General features: G+C 52.1%; 1 protein-coding gene across 1 annotated transcript; it reads left to right on the top strand.

Annotated features, from left to right (window-relative positions):
* Positions 1 to 327: 327 nt before the first annotated feature.
* Aldh4a1 (aldehyde dehydrogenase 4 family member A1) lies at positions 328 to 27165 on the top strand. Its single transcript, XM_048426603.3, has 15 exons — positions 328 to 570; positions 11077 to 11170; positions 11260 to 11352; positions 12304 to 12351; positions 13004 to 13159; positions 14613 to 14762; positions 14839 to 14913; positions 15979 to 16166; positions 18400 to 18473; positions 19948 to 20144; positions 20322 to 20369; positions 21081 to 21233; positions 21817 to 21938; positions 22690 to 22808; positions 25574 to 27165. Exons 1-15 carry the CDS (start codon positions 512 to 514, stop codon positions 25684 to 25686), a joined length of 1689 nt encoding a protein of 562 aa, XP_048282560.2. The 5' UTR covers positions 328 to 511; the 3' UTR covers positions 25687 to 27165.

Here is a 27165-nt window from a genome sequence, read left to right as displayed (position 1 = left end):
ATCGTGATCCGCAAGTGGCCAGGTTCTGGGACCCCTGCTGCACCTGTCGCGTGGACCTGGTCCCTCTGCCCCATCTACTAATGAGCACATGCTCCAATCAGGATCTGGCATTAGCTACTGCAACTCTCCGACCAGACCTAAGAAGTATGCAACTTGCGGGTCCCGCAGATTGGCCCGGAGGCTTCCATGTGTGACTGTGATTGGTCAATGAGGCTCACGCCCTCTTGTCTTGGGTCATACCATAAGGAGAGGAGGAGAGGAGAAAAGATCATCTATTTTAGCGCATTTCTGCCAGGTTCTCTTACCCCGAGGTTGACAGTGGCATTTGTGATGTTAATTAACGCTGCTGTTTATTGACAGGAGGGGGTATCAGCAGAGGGAACCCAAGGCAGGTGGAAAGGATGATACTGCGCCTCCCTCAGAGGTGGTGCGCTCCAGGTTTGACTAGTCCAACCTCGCAGGGAGGATTTGGAGCTTCCCACAGACGCACGGGACCTTCAGAGTCCACTCGATGCTCTTCGTTCCAGTGCTGAGCCGAGCCATGCTTTCCCACGTCTGGAGGAGCGCAGGGTGAGTGAACCCTTTGCTATCAGAGCCCTGAGAACGGGGGGCGACTCTCTCCCTGCGGGTGCTCCGAGCTGCAGTCACCCTCTCCCAAGTCCCCAAGACTCCCCTAAGCTGGAGGGTCGCGTCCTGCAGAGTCACTCTCCCATGGAGACCCGGCGGCGTCTTCCTCGGTCTCCTTAGATGGTGTCTGTTTCTTAGCCAAGTACTCCCACGCCCCAGCGCTGACTCCTGCGGTCGGGTGCGGTGCCTGGACAGTGTCGCATGTCCCGTTTCTTCACTCCTCTTCCTCCGAACGCGGAATATTCCAAATTTGTTGACTCTCCCAGCCCTAGGACATCCCTCAGTTCACATTCTGTAGCCTGCTGATAATCCCGGGGACTTCTCTACCCCACTCCCTTTGCAGTTCAATAATGAGTTTTTGTTTTTCAGTGGGTGCCATGACTTTTATAACGTGTGATGCTGGGTTTTGAATGGTTTACAGCTTGAGATTTGAATAAATTCATTAAGATAAATTTTTGCCAGGTGGTGGTTGCACACACCTTTAATCCCAGCTCTGTGAAGACCTAGGCAGATGAATCCCTATGAGTTCAAGGCTGGCGTGGTCTACAAAGCGAGTTCCAGGACAACCAGGACTACACAGAGAAACCCTGTCTCATTGGGGGGAAAAGCAGTGTTTGGTTCGCACTTGGAAGGCAGAGGCAAGGTTCAAGGCCAGGGCTACCACACCTGTCTAAACTGCCACTTTTGTTCAGATTTCTCATAAGACGTAGATACAGTCATTACAATAATGAAGACTCTGACAATCTGCAGGACAGTGCTCTCTTCAGATCCAATTGCACACAGCTTTTCAACCAGAACCTTAGCACCCTCACCAAGATCCTGGTCCAGTGGGACTCAACAGCCAGTTGGGTGTGGGTGTTATTCCATCCATTCTGTCTGCCTTTTAGACAGCACCCCCACTTTAGTTGCTATTTGGCTCTGTGGCCTGCAACCCATTGCATCTTCTGCCACTGAATTGTGATCTTTCTGAGTTAATCAGTGACCCTCTCCCTGCCGCCCCTCCCCACCCCGCCACGCCCCGCCATGGGATGTTATGGGCGAGTTCCAACTCTTCTGTATGTTCTAGTGGGGAGCTGTCAGGAAGAGGAGATGGGATTGGAGTGTGTGTGCTTCTCTTTTCAGATTGAGACTCCAGTTCTTCACCTTCTTCTGGACTGAGACCACCCACTGCTTAGTGGTGAGAAAGGCTTATAGACACAAAGACCCCCGATTGACTATAGAAAGCGGTCCACATTAGAAAACAGTTCCGAATAGCAGTATCATTTAGCAAGCTAACAAGTACCGTGGAGTCCACGCCGAGCCTAGGAACTGGCTTGTCCCTGTTCGCAGCTGGGGAACTAACTCTCTGCCTGTTCGGACAGATGGAATTGGAGTTGCAGTTTGGTCTAGATCCAGATCCCCGCTCTTCAGTGTGCCGCCTTCTGAACTACTCGCTGGTGGGAAGAGGATTTTGCAACCAGTTCTCTGGGCTCTGGCTGCCTGCTTTTTATACAGTGCGGCTGGCCTGGCAGGATGCCCAGAAAGGTTTCTTAACAACAGCGGCGTTTGTTAATTTGTTCATTCATTCATTCATTCATTCACCCACCTTTGGGGCAGGTACTGGGGGTGGGGGCTGCTCTACCCTGCAAATGCTTTGCCACACTTCCGACCTGTGCCTCTAGTGCCAGTGGCTTCTTCAGCCGTGACAGTCTTCAGATGTGTTTTTGTTGTCACGGGTTGAGGGGCACAATCCTAGGACAACTGTAGTTGTTTGGTTCCTCTTTTTTTGTTTGTTTGTTTTTATTTGTTTTTTGTGTTTTCAAGACAACAGCCCCGGCTATCCTGGACTCACTTTGTCGATCAGGCTGGTTTTGAACTCGCAGAGATCCACCTGCCTCAGTCTCCTAAGGACTGGGATCAAAGATGTGCACCACCGCACCTGGTCTTTTCTTTTTCTTGTTTTTCTTTGTTTTCTTTTTTGTCATTTTGTGTTCTTAATAGATTGTGGACTCACATCTGATCCTTGCTTCCATGCCCAAGGTTATGTGAATGAAAATATTTTAAAATCTGAAGAGATATGAAATCCGAAAGACTGGTGATCCTACACATTGTGGGTACAAGCTGCATAACTTAACCTTTGTTTTCATAGGTCTATCATCCCTTCCTGGATGTCCCCAGGACATGGAGCTGTGACTGACACCTGTTAATTAATCCCTGGGCAAACACTGAGTAAATGAATGAACTTGTCGGTGAGCCCTTCCTTGTTAGCAGACATTTTGTCATTAAATCACCATGTGACCTTGGAGGAGGGGGTGGTGACAGTGGGGTGGCTTTTGTTTGTCTTTTTCTTCTTTTCTTTCTTTTCTTTTCTTCCCAGAGCCCAGACTGGCCTTGCAGTTACTAGGTAGCTGAGGGTGGCTTTGAATTTCTGATCCTTCAGAAGGCTTTCACATCTGAGGCGCTGGGACTGCGAGTATGCACCACTATGCTGAGGTTACACAGTGCTGAGGACGGAAGCCTGGGCTTTTTGTTTGAGTTTTTGTGTAAGGGCTGGGAATACAGCCTGGTGTTGAGTGTTTCCCTAGGGTCTGAGTCCCATCTCCAGCAATGCATTGTGCACACATGTGCACATCCACAGATGCAAATTCACATCGAGATAGGTACCTCGCGTGTTTGAAGGATCTGTGCAGCGATGTATCACTAAGAATATGGATGAGAAAGTGAACACAGAAAGGGGCAGAGGTCAAGGTCAAGGCGGAAAGGAAACAGGCTGCTGGGAAGACTGATGTTCATTAGCTTGAGACCCTCAACATGATCCCCTTCATTTCCACTGGCCTCGGTTGTTTAATCTGTGAAATGAGGAGAACAAACATCTATTATAGGCTGCCAAGAGGCTGAGAAAGACAGTCTATGTAAAAGATGAATCTGGGGGATAGGAGAGGCCTGGGGAAGTGACTCAGTAGAACATGTGCCTAGCCTGCACTGAGAACTAGCCAGGTATATTGTTGGATTATAAAGAATGTCCATTTCTGTCCCTTACTTGCCTTTGTACCAGATCCTTTGGTGAGTCTTCCTGTGCCCTGCCATTGTTACCGTGTATTCTTGGCCCATCTACATGCTTGGTTTTTGTCATGCATGGGCACTGGCTGTGTTGTCGGGTGCTGGCCTTTTGCATTGCTCCTAAGCCTGGTGCAGAATCCTGCAAGTGGAGCGTTCCCTACCTCGCCTGCTATATTGTTCCATAGCATATCTTCCCTTTTGTCTAATTAAAAAGGAAGGTTTCAACTTTAACATAGTGAAATTATATACAACAAAAACCATTACCAAGTAGGAAGTACACAGTTACAATATCCAGTCCATTTGTATTTAACAAAATAGAGAAAATAAATACTGTCTGTACTGCAGCCTGCATGAGAGACTGCGGGACTAGGAAATTGTGTTTGACTCCAGTTTTGTGTGTTTAGAACCTTTTATTAAGTTTTTTTTTTAATGTTTAAATGAATAGACATGGCTCCACATTGGGTGCCATTTGTAGGTGGGTTTTTTTAAATATTTATTTATTTATTATGTATACAATATTCTGTCTGTGTGTATGCCTGCAGGCCAGAAGAGGGCACCAGACCCCATTACAGATGACTGTGAGCCACCATGTGGTTGCTGGGAATTGAACTCAGGACCTTTGGAAGAGTAGGCAATGCTCTTAACCTCTGAGCCATCTCTCCAGCCCCCTAGGTGGGGTTTTTCATAGGGACTTCAGATCAACTCTATCCCGCCAGCTGGCTCCCAAATAACCACATAGAGCACATAGAGATATATGCTCAGCCTTAGCCTAGGCCCATTAGTAACTAGCTCTTACAACTTAAATTTAACTATATATATATGTAGATATATGCTCTACCTTTTCTCAGCATAGCTTGTTCATCTGCTTCCTCTGTGTCTGGCTGACAGCCCTCTTTTCTTCTTCCCAGCATCCCCCTCCCCCTGCACATCTCGCCTAACCTCTACCTACCTAGCTGTTGGCCACTTAGCCCTTTATTAAACCAATGAGAGCAACAGATATCCACAGCGTACAAACAGATTGCTCCGTAGCAGAGGACTAGATGGTGTCTGAGGTCCTCACCATGCTTCTGACATTGTTCTGGTTGGCTGACACTGGCGCCTGGCAACAGTGTGCGCCTGGCCACAGTAGGTGTTGCTGTCTGAATGGCTGGGAACAGAGTGCAGCTTGGACCCTCGCCCCACTGCTAAGCAGCTCTGTGACCCTGGGCAGGTGGCTTGGCTTCTCTGTTGTCATGGGGACAATAGCAGGAGCTGACTCACAGGGCTGTCTTTTCTTTGGAGATTTTTTTTTTCTTGTGCAGTACAGGAACTTTGTGCCTGTAACCCAAGTGCTTTACCATGGGGCTGAATGTCCAGCCATTTTTTTAACTGTTATTTTGAGGCAGAATCTTGCTAAGTTGCACAGGCTGGCTTTGAACTTGGCAATCCTCCTGCCCCAGCCTCGGGGAGTAACTGGGATTGTAGTTAACTTCATTACTAGGTTCATCTTGGGGGTTGTGTGAGTTCATGAATGCTGAGTAGCTTGACCCATCTCTCAGCCACAGTGGGCTGCCTTGGGTGGTCAGCCCTGACAGGAATACCAAGGATAGCAGGGCAACACTTGATCCCAGCACTTAGGAAGCAGAGGCAGGCAGATCTTTGTGAGGTCAAGGCCAGCCTGGTCTACACAGTACCTGAAGCTGTGCTGGTGACTGTCTAACCAAGGAGGTCTCCTTCTCTAGATGGAAAGTGAGTGATTCTGCTATAATGTGTGTGGTCAGGGGATTGACCTGTCCTGTCACCCAGGCTGGGTCACTGAGCTGTTCTTTGACCAGAGATTATCTCTCTTAAGTAAGAAGAGCCATAAACTAAGCTGGGCATGGTGGCACATGCCTTTAATCCAGCTCTAAGGAGACAGAGGCAGGTAGATCTCTGAGTTCAAGGCCAGTCTGGTCTACAGAGCAAGTTCTAGGACAAAAAGAGCCATAAGTATGTTCCATCACAGATGAGCTGCAAGGGAGTAATCCGGTGTACTCCTCTGTAAAAAGAGGCCACAGTGCAACCCGCTGCCTTTGGAGGGTGGATAAGTGAGATGGTACCTGGGTAGCTTTGTCAACTTGACACAACCTGAGAACAACCTGGGAAAAGTCTTAGCGAGAGATCAGCTACCTTGGGTTGACCTGGGGGGAATGTTTTAATTAAGTTAATTGTGAAAAGGGCCAGCCTGGTGTGGGTGGCACCATTCCCTAGGCGGGAGCTCCTGAGCTGAGCATGTGACACAGAGCATGTATGTGTTTCCTCTGCTCTTGACTGTGACTGTTACGTCTCAAGCACCTGCCTCTGACTTCCCCACAGCGTCAGACCTGGATTGTGAGCCAGCATAAACCCCTTTCCCCCTAAGCTGCTTTTCGCCAGAGTGTTTTATCATAGCAACAGAAAGAAATGATGCGGGCTCTGTGCCCAGCACCCTCAGAGCTCAGGAGATGATCTGTATTGTCTCCCAGGGCATCAAGTAAAGTGCTCGCATAACCTGCCCCTCCCTGAGCCCTGTACTTTCCTCTCCCCAGAAGCCTCCGCTGCTACCCTGATTACACCTAATTGCCTGATAAGGGGATTTGCCTTATCAGGCCCCAGATTACAGCTGGGAAACAGGAGGCCAAAGAAAGCAAGACAGCTCCTTTTGCTTTCTTCTTGACCTGGTATTCAGCTGGCAGGAGCGTGCGGGCCAAGTTCAGGTCCAGAGGTCTGGTACTGTTCAAGCTTTTTCTGTGGTGGTGGTTATTACGTGCTGGAATGGACACAGGCTGCTCCGAGGAGCCGGATGCTTTCTCAAGAGCAAGATGCTCAGGCTCTGTCAGGAATCCCTTCTTGGCTTGGAGATAATGGGAAAGGAACCCTCTTCAGACTGGGGGTTCACCTATGAGGGGCATCCAGGCATGGTGGGGATCTGAGGAAAAGGTAGGGCAGCTGGGCGTGTCCTGCAAGGGATGTGGTGGTGGGGAACGAACCTGAGGACTCCTGAGGATCCAGAATCTTCATTTTAGAAAGAGTGGTTTTAGGTTGAGTCTCCCCTGATCCAGTTTTCATGTTAAGCGCTGGGTCTTGGGGCCGCAAGCTGGCTTAGTGGGTAAAGGCGCTTGCTGCCAAGGCTGACAACCTGCATTTGGTTCTTTGGACCCACCTGGTCTAAGGAGACAACCGACTCTTACAGGTCATTTTCTGGTCGTCACTGGTGGGCTGCGACACGTTGGAAAAAAAGAAATGAAATATAGTCCTCACTGTGCTGTGAAGACCGTCATGGACCTCACTCCCTCATTCAGTAGTGGTCCCATATAATTCTCACAGAGGGCAGGGGGTTCATGGCGGAGCCCAAGGAGCATCTGCTCTTTGAGTACTTGCCTAACATGTGTGAAACTCTGTGCTCCATCCCCAACGCTGCATAAACCCAGTACAGAGAATCACTCCTATAATCCCAGCCTGTACTTTAGGAGGTTCAAAGTCATCTTTTTTGTTATTGTTGTTGTTTGCTTTTGTTTTTGTTTTTGATACAGGGTTTCTCTGTGGCTTTGGAGCCTGTCCTGGCACTAGCTCTTGTAGGCCAGGCTGGCCTCGAACTCACAGATATCCTCTTGCTTCTGCCTCTCAAGTGCTGGGATTAAAGGCATGTGCCACCACCACCGGTTTCAAAGTCATCTTTTACATAGAGAGTTTGGAGCTAGTCTGGGCTACGTAGTGAGACCCTGTCTCAAAATAAAATACAATAAGCTCGCTGTCTGCGGAACAGGGTGCCATATTGCAGCCTGTCCGTGTTGTACATGCCCTGTACACAGCATCGCCCGGTTGACAGAGGCCCCCGCTTGAGTGGCTTCCATCTGTGAGGTTTCTGAATTGATGATCTATGGTGCATTTACAATGACTAAGGTGCTTAGATGTGTGTTTCTCAGAGCACGTACCCGGTGCTGGCTTGACGGGGTTGCGTAGCTTTGGTTTTGGCACGAGCAGCCTGGAGATGGAGGAGGGGATATGACTGATGAATCAGTTCTGAATTGAGCTGGTGGCACTTTGACCCTTGGACGGGGTAGAGCCTTCGCCCTCCACCTCCCCATCTCCTCCCCTAAAGAGTGCTGAGTTTGCTGGCCCAGGCTCTTCCTGGAAATCCTGACATCTCCTGCTTCTAGGGCGAAGGGGAACATGGGCTCTGAAGCTTGGACTGGGGAGAATCTCTTACTGGCTCAGGTCCTGGATGCAGGTCCCGGGGGCTGGGTTGTTCCGGGTTGCTAAGGAAACCTGAGTTGGGTGCAACCCCTACCCTGTACTTCCTCTCCACAGAGGGAGGATTGAGAGCAGGGTCAAGTCTGCATCCAGAACCAGGCACCTTTGAGTCCTGGAAGTGTGCGGAGAATAAACAACTGGGTAGGTGGATTAACTTTGTATTGGTGCTGTGGGGTAGGTGTGCTGGCTGCATGAATGAATGAAACCATCCTGCCTAGAAGGTCCCTGGGGAGGCCTCCTAGCGCAGTGGTTCTTAACCTGTGGGTCGAAACCCCTTTTGACAAACCTCTATCTCAAAAAAAAAAAAAAAAAAAAAAAAAAGAAAGAAAGAAAGAAAGAAAGAAACTGCATTGTGATTTGTAACAGTAGCAAAATTGCAGTTACAAAGCAGCAAGGAAAGTATTTTTATGGTTGGGGGTCACCACAACATGAGGAACTGTATTGCAAGGTTGTGACATTAGGAAGGTTGAGAACCTTTGTCGTAGAGGCCCTGAGTCTTGTGGACTGATCCAGCTCCATCTTCATCTCAGCTCGTTGAGGGTGCCTGTCAAACAGGGTGGGACCACGAACCTAAGGGGGGAAGATCGCCTGTTGGAAGAGCCGCCTGTTATTTTTGGCACCACTTGACTCAGGTTCAACTTGATCTTTGAACTAGTCTCTCCCGGGCCTGGAGACTTTCCAGGGCCAGAGAAAGTCCCTGTGAGCCTGAGGTCACAGTGGGCCACTGCCCCAGGAAAGGTGGAGGGAGGTCTGTGGGGTTACTGTTTCTGGCATCACATTTGGGGGTGGCAGGGAGGAGAGACCTGGTGTGGGTGGGGTACACGCTGACTTTTTCCTACCTGAATGCGGTCCTGGTGTGTGAGGCCTTTGGAAACTCCTGGGCCTGGGTAAGTCTGTCCAGAGCTGGTGGGTGAGGAATGGCTGGCCTGTTCACACACAGCTGGAGGTGAGCTTGATTCTGGTTCCTCTGCTGAGACGGTGATGAATGTTGCTGACCAGGAGGAATCTTGACAGGCAGGAGTGCTGGTTTTGGTTTATCTGTTCCTAGAAATGGCAGTGTCCAACCTGGTAGGTGGTAGGGTGAGGCCTGGAGCCCTGCTGGACTCAGTCTATGTCCAGCTAAGGAACCACGGGCGAGGTTTTTACCATTCTACAGTCAGTCCCTAGAAATGTCTGCCTCTGCTCTCCCTGTTCCCGGGACTGCAGGGGGAGGAGACATGGTGGGTTTCTCAACTTTGCCTTCTTTTAGCTGTCCTGTCTCCATAGTAACCCTAGGAGGCTAGCCTCACTGTCCTGTACTGGAATGTGAGGCTAATGGGAGCCAGGATTGGGTAGCCTTGGGGGCTGCAGCTGTCTTATCCTACCTACACTTTCTTGGCCAGACAAGAGTGGGAGGAAGGAGGGTGACTTGGCTTGTGGGTGTGACTGTGGGGAGCATGGACATTCTCCCTGCCTCCAGCTAGGTGCTTACCCTCCCTCCTCTTCAAGATCTTGCCAGCAAATGTCTTTCTTCCTCATCTTCAACCCTATAGGCCTCTCCTTGCCTGTATTTATACCTCCTTTCTGCTCTTCCTTCCCTCTGGAATGTGGCCTAGGGCTGCACCCACCCCACGTGGGTTTGTTTTCTCCCTCCAGGGGACCTCTGGGCCCTCACATTCCTTCCCATGATAAAAGAAACGCATGACCCCACACCCTCAGCCTGGCCACTCTGTCCTGCTGAGCATGGTTGCACCAGTGGAGGCCCAGCCAACAGCATCGCTCTGACCCAGATAGACGAAACCTAGACAGCTCCCATTTTGTCTAAGCACTGTCCAGACCACTGTGTACCCACAGAGTAGTGTTTGCAGAGGGGTAGTTTTTCTCCCAACTCTAGCATCCCTTTTGTTTCCCAGCAACACCAATCCAGGGCACGCCCCAGCTTTCTGTGCTGTTCCCCCAGATCACCCAGTCAGTTATGGGCTGTCTGAGATGCAGCAGGGTTTGGAGAGAAATGGAAGAGGGAGGGCGCTGGGGGTGGAACTTCTTCCTGAACATTCCTTATAAACTTTCCTTATAAAAATGCCTGAATGACTTATTCTGTCAGGGGCAGCTGTTTGAGCAGCTGGTGAGGCCTGGCCTGGGGCCTTGTGCTCTGTGAATGTTGCCGACATTAAGATGTCCTCTGAGCTGTCCTCATTTACAGAAGAAACTGACGGCTGAGAGGACATCTCATGTCTGGGAAGTGGAAGAGCTGGGCCTTTAGCTCCGGAATGATGGACCCCGAGTGCTGGTTCTAATCCTCTCCATCTTCCCTCCTTTGCACACCCAGACAAGGAAGAAGGTGGAGGTCAATGATCAGTTAGGTTGTGGAAACCTGACCCTGGTTCCCCAGACCAAGGTTGCTGTGCCCAGCACTCAGCCAGTCATCCAAGTTCATGGTCCGTGTCTGGTGCTCTTGCTCACCTGAATGCTGGCTCTCTGCTCAGGGCATCTCCCTGGCTCACACCGAGAGACTCAGCTCTCACAGGCTTGCCTGTTCTGTGTCAGAGAAAGCTTGGCGCCCAATGTGGGACTTGCCTGCGTGCGCACATGCGCCCCCCCCCCCCCCAGCCTCCTGGTTGCCACCGCGGAACACAGCCCACCACTCCTACTACAGAGTGGCACAATGGGCAGGTGGTGGGAAGCGGCCCACTGCTCTTACTACAGAATGGCGGTGTTATTTCGGCTGTAAAGCTAGCCATGCATGAGCTGGGCAGGAATGCAGCCCGCTGCTCCTTTCTACAAAATAAGGTGCCCCTTATTTTGGGTAAAGCTAGCCAGGCGGACAGCGGGAAGTGGCCTGCTGTTCCTTTTACAAAAGCCTGATTCTGTGGGGGTAATTTTTAGAAAAGAAGAGACAGTGGCCTCTAACCTATACAAAATTGGCTTCAAGTGACCATGTGGGTTCTCATTCAGTTGCTTTAGAAGTACTCAGAGCAGGTAAGTCATGTGACGGAAGACACACAGAGGTAGAGTTATGACTTCTAAGTATTAGACTCGAACCAAAGCTGGCTGTCTCCTCAGACTCTGGATTTGCTTGGATTTTAGCCATTGTGGGTCAGCCCAGGACCACCCTGGAGACAGAGGGACTGGCATGGCGGCTGCTGACTTATCTGGTTTGTTCCCATGCTTTGTTTCCAGGCTGCGTTGGAAGCACACCTCCTCTCTGAAGGTGGCCAATGAGCCCATCTTAGCGTTCACTCAGGGCAGCCCCGAGCGGGATGCGCTGCTGAAGGTAACAGGGTGGGCTGTCCCCAGGGTGTGTGGGCCATGGAGCAAAGAGAGACCGGAAGTTCCCATCCACATTTCTGTGCCTCTCCCCAGGCTCTGAAGAACCTGAAAGGCCAGACAGAAGCCATCCCCTGTGTTGTTGGGGACGAGGAGGTGTGGACTTCTGATGTGCGGTACCAGCTGTCGGTAGGTCGTTGTCACCTCCCAGAATTTGAATTTCTAGGATGTCTAAAACTTCTAGAACAAAGGGTACCATACCCAGCCCACTCATGAGTCATGTCCACAGAAGGATCCTGGGAAGAGTGTGTCTGTCCCTGGCAGTTTCTTCTATGGGTCAGTTGCAAGCTAGGGACAGAGAACTGGGTTCAGCCCTGTAGAAACCAGGGTAGACCACAGTGAGCCGGGAAACTCAGAGTGTTCAGTTGCGGTGGGGAGGGGTAAAGGGCTCACCTTTTTTTTTTTTTTAATTTTTATTATTTTATTTTATGTTCATCAGTGTTTTGGATGTCCATGTGAGGGTGTCAGATCCCCTGGAACTTGAGTTACAGACAGTTGTGAGCTGCCAGGTGGGTGCTGGGAACTGAACGCAGGTCCTCTGAAAGAGCAGCCAGTGCTCCTAACCTCTGAGCCATCTCCCCAGCCCCAAATCAGGGCTGGCCTTTTTGCCCATGAGTCTATTTAGCTAGAACTCCAAGAGCACCGTGTGCTGGATCCAGTTTGACAGAACTACCCTTCCTTTCCCTGTGTCTTCCCATAGCTTTGTGACTGAGCCCAGGGTACCTGTGGGGGTCAGAGGACAGCATTGTGGTGTCGGTTCTCTCCTTTCGCCCTTATGTGGGTACTGGGAAATGAACTCGGATCTCTAAGCCAGAGTGGCAAGTGCTTTTACCCACCGAGCTGTCTCACGGGCCTGTTGGGAGGACTTTTAACAGAGGCTGGTGTGCAGCTTCTAGGCATGGAGAAAGGAGGAGGAGGAGGGAGCTGCCATGACCTAGTGCCGTAGGTGAATGAGCTGGGATGTGTAACTGAACAGGCATGTGTAACTGAACACAGAGGCTATGCTTCCCCCAAAAGGCAGAGACTTCTGTGGTCTTAGCCTTACTTATGAACCATGATGCTCCCTGCCCTTTCTTCCAGCCCTTTAACCATGGACACAAGGTGGCCAAGTTCTGTTATGCGGACAAGGTGAGTCCCTGGTGACCATGGCTGCCCTGCCGGTTTGGGGTGCACCCCCCTACCTCTCTCCCTGATCCTGGGAGTCTTTGGGTTGAGCCTGCAACCGCACCAGTCACATCCAGGTTAACTTAAGCCAAATTCTAGCTGTGTTGGTCAGAGTGGGAGCAGCACCGAACGTTCCCTGTCACGTGCCCAATGCTTCAGGGAGACCTGGGGAGGAAATGTTGGGGAGGGAAGGGGTAGATTCTGTAAATTTGCACCAGAGAAGTTAGAGACATAGAAGGAAACCAGGCAGAGAGTGAGAGAGGGGGCCCATGGGAGGGGCTGATGGCTCGTGCCACATGGTCACGAGTGTCGGTGGGGTCTGGGTCACCTGCAGCTACTAGTGTGTCAAGCCATGATTTTAATAGCAAGGATGGAGCCCCTCAGATCCCAAGGATGTGGTACTCCCTTAGTTAGACCATGGGAGAAAGGGAAGCAGGGGCTTTCTTTTGTAGCAGCTGAAAGGCTTTAGAATGACAGCAGGACAGACTGCCTCTAGCAGCGTGGACAGGACTGGGGGCTTTCTGCTGGTAGGTAGTGCCCTCCCTGTCTTTCTTCTCTGCCCTGGAACTCTTCCTGCTGGGCAGGGCAGAAGGAAGCCCTTTACTTCTCTCTCCAGGCCTTGCTCAACAAAGCCATCGAAGCTGCCTTGGCTGCCAGGAAAGAGTGGGACCTGAAGCCCGTGGCAGACCGGGCCCAGATCTTCCTGAAGGCGGCAGATATGCTGAGCGGGCCACGAAGGGCTGAGGTTCTTGCCAAGACCATGGTGGGACAGGTGAGGATTGACAGGCCCCGTCAGGCTGGCTTACTCCATTCCTGTCACTAGACATCAGCTGAAAAGCCTCTGTGTGCCAGGAGCTGTTGGAGACCTGGAGACAGTCCCAGAAACTTTTCTTGGAGTCGGGGATGTAACATAGGTTACCACGCTGGGCAGATTGTGCTGAGCCCACGTGTCCTGTCATGGCCCATGACCTCCCCTTTGTTTCTGTCCCCCTACTCTGGGCCAAGCCTTTGTCATTCAGGATACTCAGTTGCCCTGCTAACCTTCCGACATCGCTGTATGGCACTGCCATCTACAAATGTGTCAGGCGGTAGGCGGAGCCATCCAGGGATTCACAGGGCTCATGAGCTGCAGGTCGGACCCTGCCTCTGGTCTCCCTGCAGCCCTCAGAGGGAGCTTTTAAACATCCACATAGTTGTTCCTGACTCAGGGACCACCTGGGTCTCTCTCCCAGGTTCTCATCTCATAGCCGGGGCCCCTCCACCCATCCACTGTCTGGTTCCTCCAGTCACTGTTCCTTCCTTGCCAGGCTGTTCTGCCCGTGATGGACTTTGGACACAGCAGGAGTCTGTGGGAAACCCAGGCCTCCTCTAGTTCTGCCCAGTATCCCCTGCCTAGAAGGGACTCTGCCCATGTGGTCTGGCTCCACCCTGTCCTCTGGGGCTTCTTGGCATTCCAGGCCCAGAAGGGCCATTCTGTTCCTTTCAGGAGTGTTCTGTCCCTTGTCACTTAACAGTTGCAGCTCAGGTAGCTGCCAGATGCTAAGCGTATATATTTGCTGCCCCTGCGAGAAGTGTCTTCCTCAGTCTTCATCTTTAAGTTGTCAAAGGCGTCTCCTGAGAAATGGAGTCTGAGAAATGGACTTTTCAACTGAGTCACATACTGCTAGGAAGGAGCTAGTGTTAGGGGCACGGTTTGGCTTCCTCCAAGTGTTCCCCTAACAGAAGCTAAAACCCCTGCTGCGTGTGGCGTCCCACGGCTCACCTGTCTCCATGGTGAGAGCGCCCTCTGCTGCATAGAGGCGGGATAACAGCTCCCCGCCTTTTCAGTGTTGAACTTGTGATGTGAGTGAAATTGTCAGGAAGATATAGACATATAGACATAGACATGTGGGCTGTCACACTGGGGGTCTCTTTTTATTTAGATTGAGACTCAAGGGATTCTAGGTAGCATTCTGCAAGCAAGTCTTAGCCTCCTAGGCACCACACTCCAACAGTATGCCAGGAATTTTGAGCCGTGTAGCTCCCCAAGATGGTCAGGGGGTGTTTTTCTGGTCCAGTGTGCATTAGTCTGTCTGATGGAGGAGGTTTGGATGCCTGATAACCAGGTCCTTTCCTTCCTCAGTCCTGGGACCAGGCCTGGTCAGCCCACTGAAGGTTTCTGTTCCCTTCGGGGGGCTGGCTCTGGCCTGTCTGCCGTCCTTGAACATAGGCTGCCCTCCTACCAGGGAAAAACCGTGATCCAAGCGGAGATCGATGCTGCAGCGGAGCTCATTGACTTCTTTCGATTCAACGCCAAGTTCGCCGTGGAGCTGGAGGGGGAGCAGCCCATCAGCGTGCCCCCCAGCACCAACCACGTGGTGTACCGGGGGCTGGAGGTACTGCAGGGCAGGCAGTGGGCCAGGGGCTGCTAGGAGCCTCAAGCTGTGCCTCACCCTCACCCTCTGTCCTCAGGGCTTTGTGGCAGCTATCTCCCCCTTCAACTTCACCGCAATCGGAGGCAACCTGGCGGGTGCACCCGCCTTAATGGTGAGGAGCCGGGGACAAGGGGAGTTAGAGTTAGTCATGGCCCAGATCTCAAACCAGCACAGCCCCCGCCTTCAGGCATGGGAGAAGCGCAGATGGTAGCAGCAGGGGCTGCGGATAAGCTCTGGGTTCCAGCATAGCCTTGTTTGTTTGTGGGAGACCGCAAGCTGAGGCACAGTATTCGCCTCAGTTAAACAGGAGCAATTATGTGTGTTTGGCAGAGTGCATATCATTGGGTTTCAGAGATGGAGGGAGATCTAGACACCAGGGAGGTCCAGGCAAGAGCGAGCCACAGGTCCAGCCACTGCCGATGGCAATGGTGTGTGACAGCCGTTGGCACTGGGCTGATGATGTCATTTAACTAAAAAAGCAGTGAGAGAAGTGGTCGCCCCTATGCTCCTTGCCAGGTGACACCAGAGGTACACAGTAGGGACCTCCTTGTCGAGGCTAGTAAACAGTGGAGCAGATAGGAATTTGTTCAGGGAAGGTGTCAGTACCTGTGGGAGTTCTCAGTCTGATATGGGGGATACAGGCCAATCCTCAATAGACTGGGCAGGAGGAGGGCTGGTGCTGACCCAGTAGCCTGGACCCCAGGCAGGGCATCTGTGTCCCATGTGCGTCTTATGTCCAGGCACAGGAACAGCCTCTTGCATCCTCAGATGGGCCCCTCTGGTGCCTATGATAGATGCTGCACGTGTTCAGACCCAGCACACGTGCTCCAACCCAGCACACGTGCAAAAACGTCTGTACTTGCTCAGCCACACCCAGGAGTGGCCCAGAACACCGAGAACAGCCCTCGCCTGCAGTGAGGGCAGGACTCCGCCCAGGCTTGTAGAGGAAGGGAACCCAGGCTCGAGTCAGAGTCGAAGCCTAGGGCCTCCGTGGCAGGCAGGATCCTCTGGAGACAGTGAAGATAAATATTACCTGGTGGGCTTAGGTTGGGGGGACATGGGGTGTCGTGGTTCCAGGTAGGGGTGACCGTGTTATCAGGTGAGGTGCAGTGGGGTACATGGTTGGTGTGGTTGGTATCCCACTACCTTGTGAGCCACGTTCACACCTTTTTGGCAGGGCAACGTGGTCCTGTGGAAGCCCAGTGACACCGCCATGCTGGCTAGCTATGCCGTCTACCGCATCCTCCGGGAGGCTGGCTTGCCCCCCAACATAATCCAGTTTGTGCCAGCTGATGGGCCAACATTTGGGGACACAGTCACCAGCTCAGAGCACCTCTGCGGCATCAACTTCACAGGCAGTGTGCCGTAAGTCCGTGCGGGGGTGGGGTCGGGCACAGGTATAGGGAAAAGGTGCTGCTGTCTGGGGCTGTGAACCCAGAGGTCACACATTGGTAATACCTACGTTCGCTCTGTGACCATCCTCTCTCAATTTAATTTTGTTTTGTTTTTTTATCGGTCAGATAACAGAGGGCCCTTAGCTTTTTTTTTTTCCTTTCATATTTTGGTTTTGGTTTTTTTCACAACAGGGTTTCTCTGGCTGTCGTGGAACTAGTTTTGTAGACCAGGCTGGCCTCGAACTCACTGAGATTCGCCTGCCTCTGCCTCCCAAGTGCTATGATTAAAGGCGTGCCCCACCACCTCCTGGCGGTGGTCCCTGTCTTGCTGAGTGTTTGAAAGGATAGGAAAGGAGAATTCTGTGTGGCTGAGAGCAGCCTTCTACCACACAGGGCATGAATGGGCGGACTGAAGACAGGAGATATTGGCCTTGCTTCTTGGAAAAGGGTGAAGGATTTGCTAGGCATAGGTGAGGAGGCGGGGACAGGGTGATAGGAAGGGGAAGGACACCAAGGGGGCCTGCAGGCTAAGCCACGTCCCTTGGGCCTGGAGGGTGGAGTTGGGGGAGGGCTGGACCAGCTGCCCCAGTCACCAGCTCACTGACTCAGCAGGTGGCTTCCATCCCCTGCAGTACAGGGTTCTGTGCTATGGCTGGAAATAGCTAGAAGTAAGTGAATAGTGAAGTCCCTGGCTCGCCATCCCCAGCCCTGCCTCCCTTGGCCCCACCTCTCAGGTTTAGCCCCAGCGGCTCCTAGGAGCCTTTGGAATCTGCAGAAATGTCTGGGCTGTATGCTGAAGGTGACAGGAGACACAGAAGGTCGTAGGGAACGCTGTAAGCACAGTTCTGTCTCAGGCTGGGGCTGCCCATTGGACCTGGGGAGTGGCTGGCTTCATTTTCTTGCATTTCTAATAGCGATGGCCCGGCCATGTCTAACTGGGACTGTTTTATTTTAGAAGTCCATATTATGTATGCTCTGGTCTTCCTGGGCCTGTGTGTGCCATGGTGCCATTAGCTAGAGGTGGACAGCACTTTGTAGGGTCCTCCAGTCCCACTCTAGGCCCTGGGTCTGTATATCTTGGGTCTGCCCATTGCTGGCCCTCCTGGCCATTGCAACTGTACCCCATCCTAGGAACCGGCTGGGGCTGCTCCAGAAGGCCTGCTCAGGAGGTTGTGGGTGCCAGGGATTGGAGTAATGGCCACGGACCAGGCAGGGATGTTAGAACCTAGGGCAGAGCAGCGTGGCAAGCCGCTGGCAGTCTGCAGGGCTGGGGTGTGGGTCCAGGACCCTCTGGCCTTGGCAGAGAGGACATCGTTGACCGGGATAGACCCTGTCAGACATATAGGCTTGGGGGAAGTGGAGTCCTGTGTAGATCATTGACCGAGGAGCCTTCTGGGCATCTGGGTAGAGGCGACAGGGACAGCCTGGTGTCCTGTTTTGCATCTGTAGCTCTTGCTGTGGGGTACCTACAATGGCTTCTTTGCACCTTCCCTGCCTGGATCACTGGTGTGGGTGGCAGCGTGAGGGTTGCTGAGGAGGCCTTTTCCCCAGAGGCCTTCTCTGCCAGTGCTCGGGTCTCTGCCTGTTAGCAGGCGGAGTGGGCCTGGCCCCCGCTTGCCACGCTCTGGCAAGCTACTAGGCCGAAGGTAGGAAAGCCGTAAATTAGCGTTAGCTACTGTGGCTGGGTGATTAGCATTTTTATTGTTTTGTGGTGTTGAGGTTGGTCACAGTGAAGCCTAGGGAGGAGGTGGAGTCTCTGGGGCGGCAGGTGGGGGCACAGCCTGAGTTGTTGGGTTGGTCCATCAGCCAGGCACTGGGCCAGGATGCCCCTCATAGCCACAGGTTTGTGTATTCCTTCTCAGGCCTGCAGTGTGCCCAGCGTGCCCCGAAATTTTGACTCACACTGCAGTCCATGCACACGGACGGTTCTTGTTCTAGGCGAGGTGCAGAATTGAAGGCTTGGAGATATTACGTCATGAGCCCAAGATCACACAGCCCTGTGTCAGACCAGCACTTTCTGTTTTCGCATCTGGGCCTTCTTTGTGCCACCTTGCTCCCTAACCCCCTTCCCAGCTGCCACCACCCACTTAGTTACATCCTGGTACTACGATGACTCCTTCCACACTGCCGGCGCTCCTCCCAAGGTCTTTTAGCCTCTTCCTAGTGAGACATCTTGACACTGACGCTCTACTCTTTGGTTTTAGCACCTTCAAACACCTGTGGAAGCAGGTGGCCCAGAATCTGGACCGTTTCCGTACCTTCCCACGCCTGGCCGGAGGTAAGCCCCGCCCCTCACATGCTTTCAGGGATCTTCTTCCTGGGCTTGTATGAGAGAGCAGGAGATAGAGCAGAATGGTCAGGATTCTCTCGGGTTGCTGGGAACCCATAGTGAAGAGTTCTCTCCCTGCCTCTTCAGCAGCCCGCTTGGGAGCCACGTGTGGCTACGGAGCATTTAAACATGCCTGTGTGTGGAACTGAGGGCTGTGTTCCTGTTAGCCGTTAGCACACATATGTGGTGTGGTGTGGGGGATGCTGTGGTGGATGGCATGGGTCTGAGCAGGAGAACCAGGAGCCTGGTTTGTGCATGTGTGTATCTCTGTGTAGGGGGACAGGAGTAGGAAATTGGCTGAGAAGACAGCAGGGCCACCTCTCGTTGACAGTGATAACTCCTAACTCCTGAGAAACCATTCCTTGGTCACAAAAGCTTGACACATGTTGTGTGGAGCAAAGCCAGTGAGTCCTCTTCTGCAGGGCTTTGCAGAGCCTTTAGTACTCCATTTATAGACTTGGAAAACGTGACTGGTGTGCGATGTTTCCCAGACTCCCCGGGCCACAGAACCCCGTTTTTGCAAAGCCCCTGTTTGTAGAACATACTCTGTCTGGGGCACACTTGGCAGCAGAAGCTGTGGCTGGCGGTTTAACCCTCTAACCGCTAGTGTGAGGTGGGCCCGTGGGAAGGCCCTTCCTGAGCTGGCTGGCCTCTGACAGTGAGCCTGGGTAGGCTGTAGCATTTGAGTTTCCCAGCCCTAGGCCGGACGGTAGAGGTGTACGCCTTTAATCCCAGCACTCAGGAGGCAGAGGCAGGTGGATCTCTGTGAGTTCGAGGCCAGCCTGGTCTGCAAGAGCTAGTTTCAGGACTGGCTCAAAAGCAACACGGGAACGGTCCTTTCATTTGTGAGATGAATGGGGGACTCTGCAGGGGAGGGTGTGGGTGGCCCTTTCCTCTCAGGGCCTCGGCCCAACATGGAGCCAATGACTTCGTTGCTTTGCCTCAGTTTACTCATCTTTGAGATGAGAGGGTGACAATGGGGTAGTCCTTGAGACACCGGGAGACAGCTCAGGGTGCTTCCTCCAGCACCTGGCAGGTGGCATGTGCCTTTGTCTGCTGTTATCTGTTGTTACTGAGCAGGTAAACTGAGGCTGAACAGTGCTGTGACAGTCTGAAGGTCTTCACTAAGGGAATCGGAGGGCTTCCCTGAGAGGTTTCAGGAAAGCCTGGGTGGGCTCTTGGGAGCTTGGCTTGCTGTGCTCCTGCCTCATGTTGACCATTTGGTTTTCTCATCTGTGACGGGGAGCAGGTGCCGATGCTCTCTGCTTTCCTGTTCCCCTTCCGGGGAGTGGGGCAGGCCTGGCTCCTCTCTGTTCTAATTGCTCTCTCTCACTGTCTGAATGCAGGGCTGTGGATTGCTGTGGGTGGCGGCTTGGGCTGCAGCCAGCACCCTCCATTCACGTCCACCCCCTGTGCCCTGTAGAGTGTGGCGGGAAGAATTTCCATTTCGTGCACAGCTCGGCCGATGTGGACAGCGTGGTGAGCGGGACGGTGCGCTCGGCCTTCGAATACGGAGGTCAGAAGTGCTCAGCCTGCTCGCGCCTCTACGTTCCCCAGTCTCTGTGGCCACAGATCAAAGGGCGGCTGCTGGAGGAGCACAGCAGGATCAAAGTGGGCGACGTGAGTGGCACCTCTGCTGCGCCCAGCAGGTGGCTGATGGGATTGGCTGCAGCTCTCTCTGGCTCTTTGAGGCAGGGTGCTTTCCTTGGGGCTCTGTGCATGTGGGGTGGGCTGTGGGGAAGGGACTCCCTTTGTCTCTGGCCTGCAGGGTCTCATTGCTCCTTCCCTTGTCCCCAGCCTGCAGAGGACTTTGGGACCTTCTTCTCCGCAGTGATTGATGCCAAGGTAGGAAGGGGTGGGGTACAGTACATTCTGGCGGAGGGATGCTGCGCACAGATGTAGGACAGAGAGGGGCAGACTAGTCAGTGTGACTTCTAACCAGGCACGCCCCCTCCCCCCACGCCTTGAAGAGGACAGGATCACCCGTGGCCAGAAATAGCTCTTGTCTACACACCCTTGAGCCAGGCAGACTCAGCAAGCCCCTAGAGCACATATGTGTGCACACACTCATGTACACACACAGAGACAGGCCCACATACGTGCACTTGAGATCACAGCTCTGAAACCATAGTGTAAATGACCATGAAAACATATCTCTAGTCACATGCACATATCATGTGCTTAAGTGTAAACATGTAGCTATATATGCACCTGTTTGTATGTATTCTCAGAGTGTTTATATATGTTTATAAAGTGTGTGGCTTTACCACACAGGAGCTTACGTACATACTACGTAACACTCTTATATACATGCACACGGATCCCACATACATAGCATACATACTCACATGCACACACCATATACATACACAACACATACATGCACTTATATACACACTACACACACACTACATAATCACAGATACATATACACTATGCATACAATCAGACACAGACACACACTACCGATACACATAGGCCCTTTAGGTAGAGGTGTTTTGGGGCAAGTGTAAGGGACAGCTGTCTTTGACCTCCTGCCCTGCTCACCTGCCCTAGGCCTTCGCCCGCATCAAGAAGTGGCTGGAGCATGCACGCTCCTCTCCCAGCCTCAGTGTCCTGGCAGGGGGCCAGTGCAACGAGTCGGTGGGTTACTATGTGGAGCCGTGCATCATCGAGAGCAAGGACCCCCAGGAGCCCATCATGAAGGAGGTGATTGCAATGGGCTGTCCTTGGGCAGGGCGTCATGCTGGTTTCTAATGCTGTCTGGTTTCATGGATGAGGAGGTCTGAGGAGGGGTGGCCTGGCAGGAATGGCTCACAGCTGGAGTAAACAGACCTGGGTCTTGTGCTCCGGAGCTCGGCCCTGTCCAAGACTCTGTCCTTGCCACTGTCGGTTCTGGCTGTGACCTGCCACTCTGTTGCCACAGCTACCACAGCCACTGTGGGATTATGGCAGCTTGGGCTCACTGGCTCACTATCTGGCTGTGGCTGATGCCTGAGACGGGGAAGGGGCAGGATCAGGGAAAACCCCAGCCCCTCGCTGGGAGAGGGACCCTGAGGAGGGGTGCCTTAGCACCTACTGTTGAGGAAGCCTCCTGCTCCTCAGGACCTGGCTGCTTTACTGTCCAGGTGAGGGCATGGCAGGGAGGCTGAAAAGTTCTAGGTTTTTTGCCAAATGGTAAGGAAGCCAGGCGTGCAGAGACCAGAGGGAGCCTGGAGGAATCTGCCCGGCTCTGCCCGTGCTCAGGGCCAGAAGGGGATGTCAGGTGGCTAACCCTTCTCTCCTCTCCCAGGAGATCTTTGGTCCAGTGCTCACAGTGTTTGTGTACCCCGATGAGAAGTACAGAGAGACGCTGCAGCTGGTCGACAGCACTACCAGCTATGGCCTCACGGGGGCAGTGTTCGCCCAGGATAAGTAAGTGGCCTCAGCCCGAGAGCAGTGCTAGCTGGTCAACTGGCAACTGAAAAGCTAGCAGTGCTAGCTGGTCAACTGAAAGTTGAGTGCCAGCTCAACTTTCATCCCCACCTCCTGGACGCAGTTCCTGCTAACCTCTCTGCCTTCCCTCTGCACGTTTAGACCGATAGGCAGGCCACCCCATACAGGGCACACAGCAGGCTGACTTGTTAGAAACAGATATCGGGAGCCCCCGGTGACCACTGTCTGAATCTCTAGGGACAGACCTAGGAGCTCATGATCGGCCTGTTGGGGCCCCACTGAGCTAGGTGACTACTCTGCCCCGACTGCCTTGCCCTGGAGACTTGCCACAGCGGGAGGCACATCTAATCTGGGTCCTGCCACCCTAACCCCAACTCTTTGCATTTTCCTTCCTCCTTTGCCCTGCAAGCGACTGCGTCTGCCTCCAAGAGAGCAGTAGTGGGACTGGAGCCCAAGAGGAAGCATGGGGTGTGACTGTTAGCTAAGTTTCCATGAATGGCCGGGTTAGACTGAGGCCCCCACTCCCATTGCCCCACAGCTGTAGCCTGATCCCCTGTGTTCTCCACCCAGGCCTCCCATTGGCCCCAGGGGAGGAGCTGAGCCTGGGAGACTAACTTGCCCGGGGCTCACTCTAGCAGCTGGAGTGTCCTGTTCCTACCATGGCTGCTTGCTTAGCTGAGAGGCCAGACCTGGGGCTGGCGGCCCCTCTGATCACTGTCCTGTCTCCTAGGGCAATTGTCCAGGAGGCCACGAGGATGCTGAGGAATGCCGCTGGCAACTTCTACATCAACGACAAGTCTACTGGGTCCGTGGTGGGCCAGCAGCCCTTCGGGGGTGCCCGGGCCTCTGGTGAGTGAGTGGGAGGTGGGTCCTGGTCAGAGGCCATAGGAAGGCTGTGACTAGGAACAGAACAGCCCACTGTGGGCTGTATGGATGTTCAAATGCAATCATGTCAGGGGCTTCCAAAGCTAGGAGGGCTTTCTTCTGTTGTACAGGGGAAGAAGCTGAGGAATGGGGGAGGGCTGTGAATGTTAGCTTCAGTGCCCACGCTTTTACCACCAGGCACAAATCACCTGAGTCCAGGGCTCTCTAGGTGATCATAGATGGAGAATCTCTGGACGCGTAATGAATTGCCAGGGGCTACTATGCCCTAGTGGCAGCCAGGGTCAGAACACACGTTAATAAGGGATGGATGTTTCTACCCATGTAACCAGCATATAACATTTACGGCTGTCTCTTCAAATGTGTGTGTGTGTGTGTGTGTGTGTGTGTGTGTGTATGAGAGAGAGAGAGAGAGAGAGAGAGAGAGAGAGAGAGAGAGAGAGAGAGAGAGAGAGAAAGAGAGTAAAAACACTCAAAGGCTTTTCTTCTAGGTCTTTGAAATATGTGGCTTAGTTGTTACCCATATTCACCCTATGGTACAGAATGTAGTTCCCCAAGAGTTATTCCTGACTTTAACTCAGTGTCCCCCAAATTCCCAGCTTCTAGTAACTGCTGTTATTGCCAGCTTCTGTGAGGTCAGCTCTGTCAGGTCCCGCGAGAGCACGCCATTCTCATCTTTCTGAGCCTGGCTTATTTCTTACAGGATAATGGTTCCTAGTTCCCTTTTCGTGACTGAATAACATCCCAGGATGTGTAGGTGCCATATTTTTTCAACCACCCATGTGTCAATGGGTCCTTTGGTTGTTCCCATTTCTTGGCAGTTGTGAGCAGAGAGGTGAAGGCTGGTGCACAGATATTTCTTTAGCATGCTGGTTTGATTTCCTTTTCTGGATAAATACCCAGGAGGGATTGTTGTAGGTTTCTTTGAGGGGGCATGGTACACAGGTATAGTCCTAGCTGTCTTGGAACCAGCTCCGTAGACCAGGTTGACCTTGAACTCACAGAAATCCACCTGCCTCTGCCTGCAGAGTGCTGGGAATAAAGGCATGCCCCACTGCCCGGCTGATTGTTGTAGTTTTTAAAGAGTGATTTCTAAACCATTTCATAATCTTGTACTAACTTACTTTTCTATGTGTAAGGCTTACTTTTCCTTTACATCATCCTTAGCATGTGTGCATGCGTGTATTGGTGCATGCATGTATGCATATGTGTGGTGTGTGCATGTGTTCGTGCGTGTGGTGTGTGCGTGCGTGTGTGTGTGTGTGTGTGTGTGTGTGTGTGTGTGTGTGTGTGATTAGCTTCTTTGTTGATTTCCTTTCTGGGCGATCTGCCCTTTGCTGGAAGTGGAGTATTTAGTTTTTGCCATTGTATTGGTGTCTCCTTCTCTCTTTGTGTCTGTTACTATTTGCTTTCTGTGTTTTGGCGTTCTGTGTATTACAGCTGCCCTTCTCTGTCCCAGACTTTCTTGTTTATACCCCTCCCTCTCACCGCCCCCTGCAGCTTTAGCTGTTTAGCTTTTATCTGCTGTGAACTACTCCTGGGTCTTTAGATTCCCTTCATATCTTCTTCCTGTGTCCTCAGGGGTGAAGTGAGTTTCTTGTAAACCATATGTAATTGGGTCTTGTTTATTTATTTACTTAAAAATAAATAAACTTTTTTGGCTGGGTAAGATGGAACATGCCTTTGATGCCAACTCTTAGAAGACAAAGGCAGGTGGATCTCCTAGAGTTCAAGGCTATCCTGGTCTATATAGAGAATTCCAGGCCAGCCAAGACTGCATAGTGAAACCCTGTCTCAAAACACTTTGGCCTAGAATGTGCTATGTAGAATAGACTGGTTTTGAACTCACAGAGATCCACCTGTCTCTGCTTCCCAAATGCTTGAATTAAAGGCATACACCACCACACCTGACCCAGCATCTTTTTTTTTTAAAAAAAAAAGATAACTAAAAAGATTATATGTATGTGTGTGAGTAACAGGTCATGTGTATGTAGGTACATAGAAATCCAGATGATGGTGTCAGATCCCCAGGAGCTGGAGTTACTAGAGGTTGTGAGCTGCTTTGTGAAGATGCTGGGAACTAAACTCTGGTCCTCTAGAAGACCAGGAAGTGATCTCTTCAGTCTGGGCCTTGTTTTTTTTTTGTTTTTTGTTTTTTGTTTTTTGTTTTTAAATCCATTTACTCACTGCAACTTTTAATTGCAGAATTTAACCCATTTACATTTAAGGTGATTATGGATAGGTAAGGCTTGCTTCTTTCTTTCTTTCTTTCTTTCTTTCTTTCTTTCTTTCTTTCTTTCTTTCTTCCTTTCTTTCTTCCTTTCTTTCTTTCCAGCTTCCTTTCTTTCTTTCCAGCTTCCTTTATGTTCAAGTGATTCACTCAGAGATTGTGTTTTAATTCCTGTCTTGGACTGTCCACCTCTCTGTTTCTAAAGAGCAGCTTGGCTGGACAGTGTTATTTTTGGTTGATGTTTTATCTCTTTGGTACTGTGAGCCTCAGCTTCTCAGCTGCCCTCTGGCTGTGCACACTTTGGCCCCTGGCCATGCACGTTTGGCCCTGATGTGCTCAGCCAGCTCTGAGACTGTGCATGTGTTTAGTGTCTCCTTCTCTAAGCTTCTCAGCGGGGTGCATTGTAGGTGGAGCCACCATTTGCCCCATGCTGCCCCATTCACTCTGCCAGCCTGCGTGCCCACCACCTGCCAAGAACCAGTGTGCATTCTCTTTTCCACAGGAACCAATGACAAGCCGGGAGGCCCCCACTACATCCTGCGCTGGACATCGCCCCAGGTCATCAAGGAAACTCATACGCCCTTGGGGGACTGGCGATACTCCTACATGCAGTGAGCTCTGCTCATCACCTGTACCGTCCACCTGTCTGTCCATCCCGATGACTGACATCTCTGCACTGACCCCCCGGTTCCCCACCAGCTCCTCCTGGACTCTTCGCAGTTGAACTTGACCCGGTCCTGGCCTTTGGGCTGCATCCTGACCCCTCCTCATTTGGTGTCAGGTGCCCAGGCTTTGGCTTTGGGTTATACTGGGGAGGAAGAACCAGTTCACCCAGAAATCTCATCGTCTACAGAACACCCTGGTGCCTGGCAGGTTCTCCACCTGTCTGCTTCTCTCCTCTCATCCCAGGCCTGGTGGCTCAGAGACTCTCGGGACAGAGAGACACTCTCGGGATCCTCTGGGGAAAGGAGATCGCTTTGGTGCATCCTCATCACTCAGACTCCCGACCTTGGCCTTGGCCCTTCCACATATTCAGTGAGATAGAACCTCAGTCAGGAGGCAAAGGGGTGCCAGCTGGTTTTGCCCCTTGGTCTTCTAGATCCTTCTGCAGGCACTTGTGCCCAGCCATATGCCTTAGACCCATGTGCCTTCCTCTAGGTCACCTGGGTGTCCCTGAGCCCTCATCCCTCCTGGCCATCTGCTGGGAGTGGTGGTCATCTGGGAAGCCTTGATGTGGGCCTCCATTTTATACCCTTGTCAGAGCAGCCAGCCCAGGGGTGGCTAGGGTGAGTTCCTACTTGAGTCCCGGATGATGTTGAGAGCCTTTCCCTTCAAGGGGTCCACATAGAGCTGGTGTGGCTGTCCCCCAGGACCACTCCAGGTCACCACAGTCTACACTCAGGGGCAGGTACCAGTACCAGGCCTGCTCTGAGCTCTTCCTTTCAGGGTCTGTGCTGTCTCCCAGGGAACAGGGCTGGGCTGCAGTGTTCCCAGTTCTGCTGGTTCTATACAGAGAGAGGGTGGGGCACATTTACAGCCACCCAGAAAAACACCAGCTACCAAGTCAAAGTTGTGGTGGTTGTGAAGGGAGATGAGGGGCTGGTTAGCTTCTCTTTCCAAATCTAGTGTATTGCCAGTGTCTGGTCATACGGTGCATTCGATGACCTTGGTGGGATGAGTGGGCTCTGAGGCTGGGGAGTCCCTGCTAGAGGAAATAGTGACTCCAGAGCCTGATCTGAACTCTGGGTTTAGAGCATGGCTTTCTCTCTCCCACCAATGTCATTGCCAAAACACTATGCAAATTCCCCAGCCTTCCATCTCTCCAGCTCTAAAATGGCGATGATTCCCCATGTACACAGAGGATCAAGTGAGCTAATCCATGTGGGTTCTGGATAGCGTAAGACACGTGATCAGACATGTCACCTGTTTGCACACTGTTTCACCACCACCGCTGTGTGCTGTGGTGCTTCATTTTGTGTATCAGTTTTGCTGGACCACAGTCCCCAGAGACCTGGTCAACCATTGTCAAAGTTTCTGTGAAGGTATCTTTTGGATGAGAGTAAGATTTAAATAAGTGGGCTTTTAAAAATTTTA

The sequence above is a fragment of the Myodes glareolus genome, chromosome 6 (genome assembly GCF_982192425.1).
Source record: "Myodes glareolus chromosome 6, mMyoGla1.1, whole genome shotgun sequence".
Classification (NCBI taxonomy): Eukaryota; Metazoa; Chordata; class Mammalia; order Rodentia; family Cricetidae; genus Myodes; species Myodes glareolus.
The sequence above is the reverse complement of the archived record's forward strand: the minus strand, read 5'-3'. Positions and strand labels throughout refer to the sequence as shown.

Coding starts and splice junctions, on each gene's coding strand:
- Aldh4a1 (XM_048426603.3), top strand. CDS start 512: ATGCTCTTCGTTCCAGTGCTGAGCCGAGCCATGCTTTCCCACGTCTGG. Junction 20,145..20,321: donor GCAGGATCAAAGTGGGCGAC/GTGAGTGGCACC, acceptor CCTTGTCCCCAG/CCTGCAGAGGACTTTGGGAC. Junction 21,234..21,816: donor AGGAGCCCATCATGAAGGAG/GTGATTGCAATG, acceptor CTCCTCTCCCAG/GAGATCTTTGGTCCAGTGCT.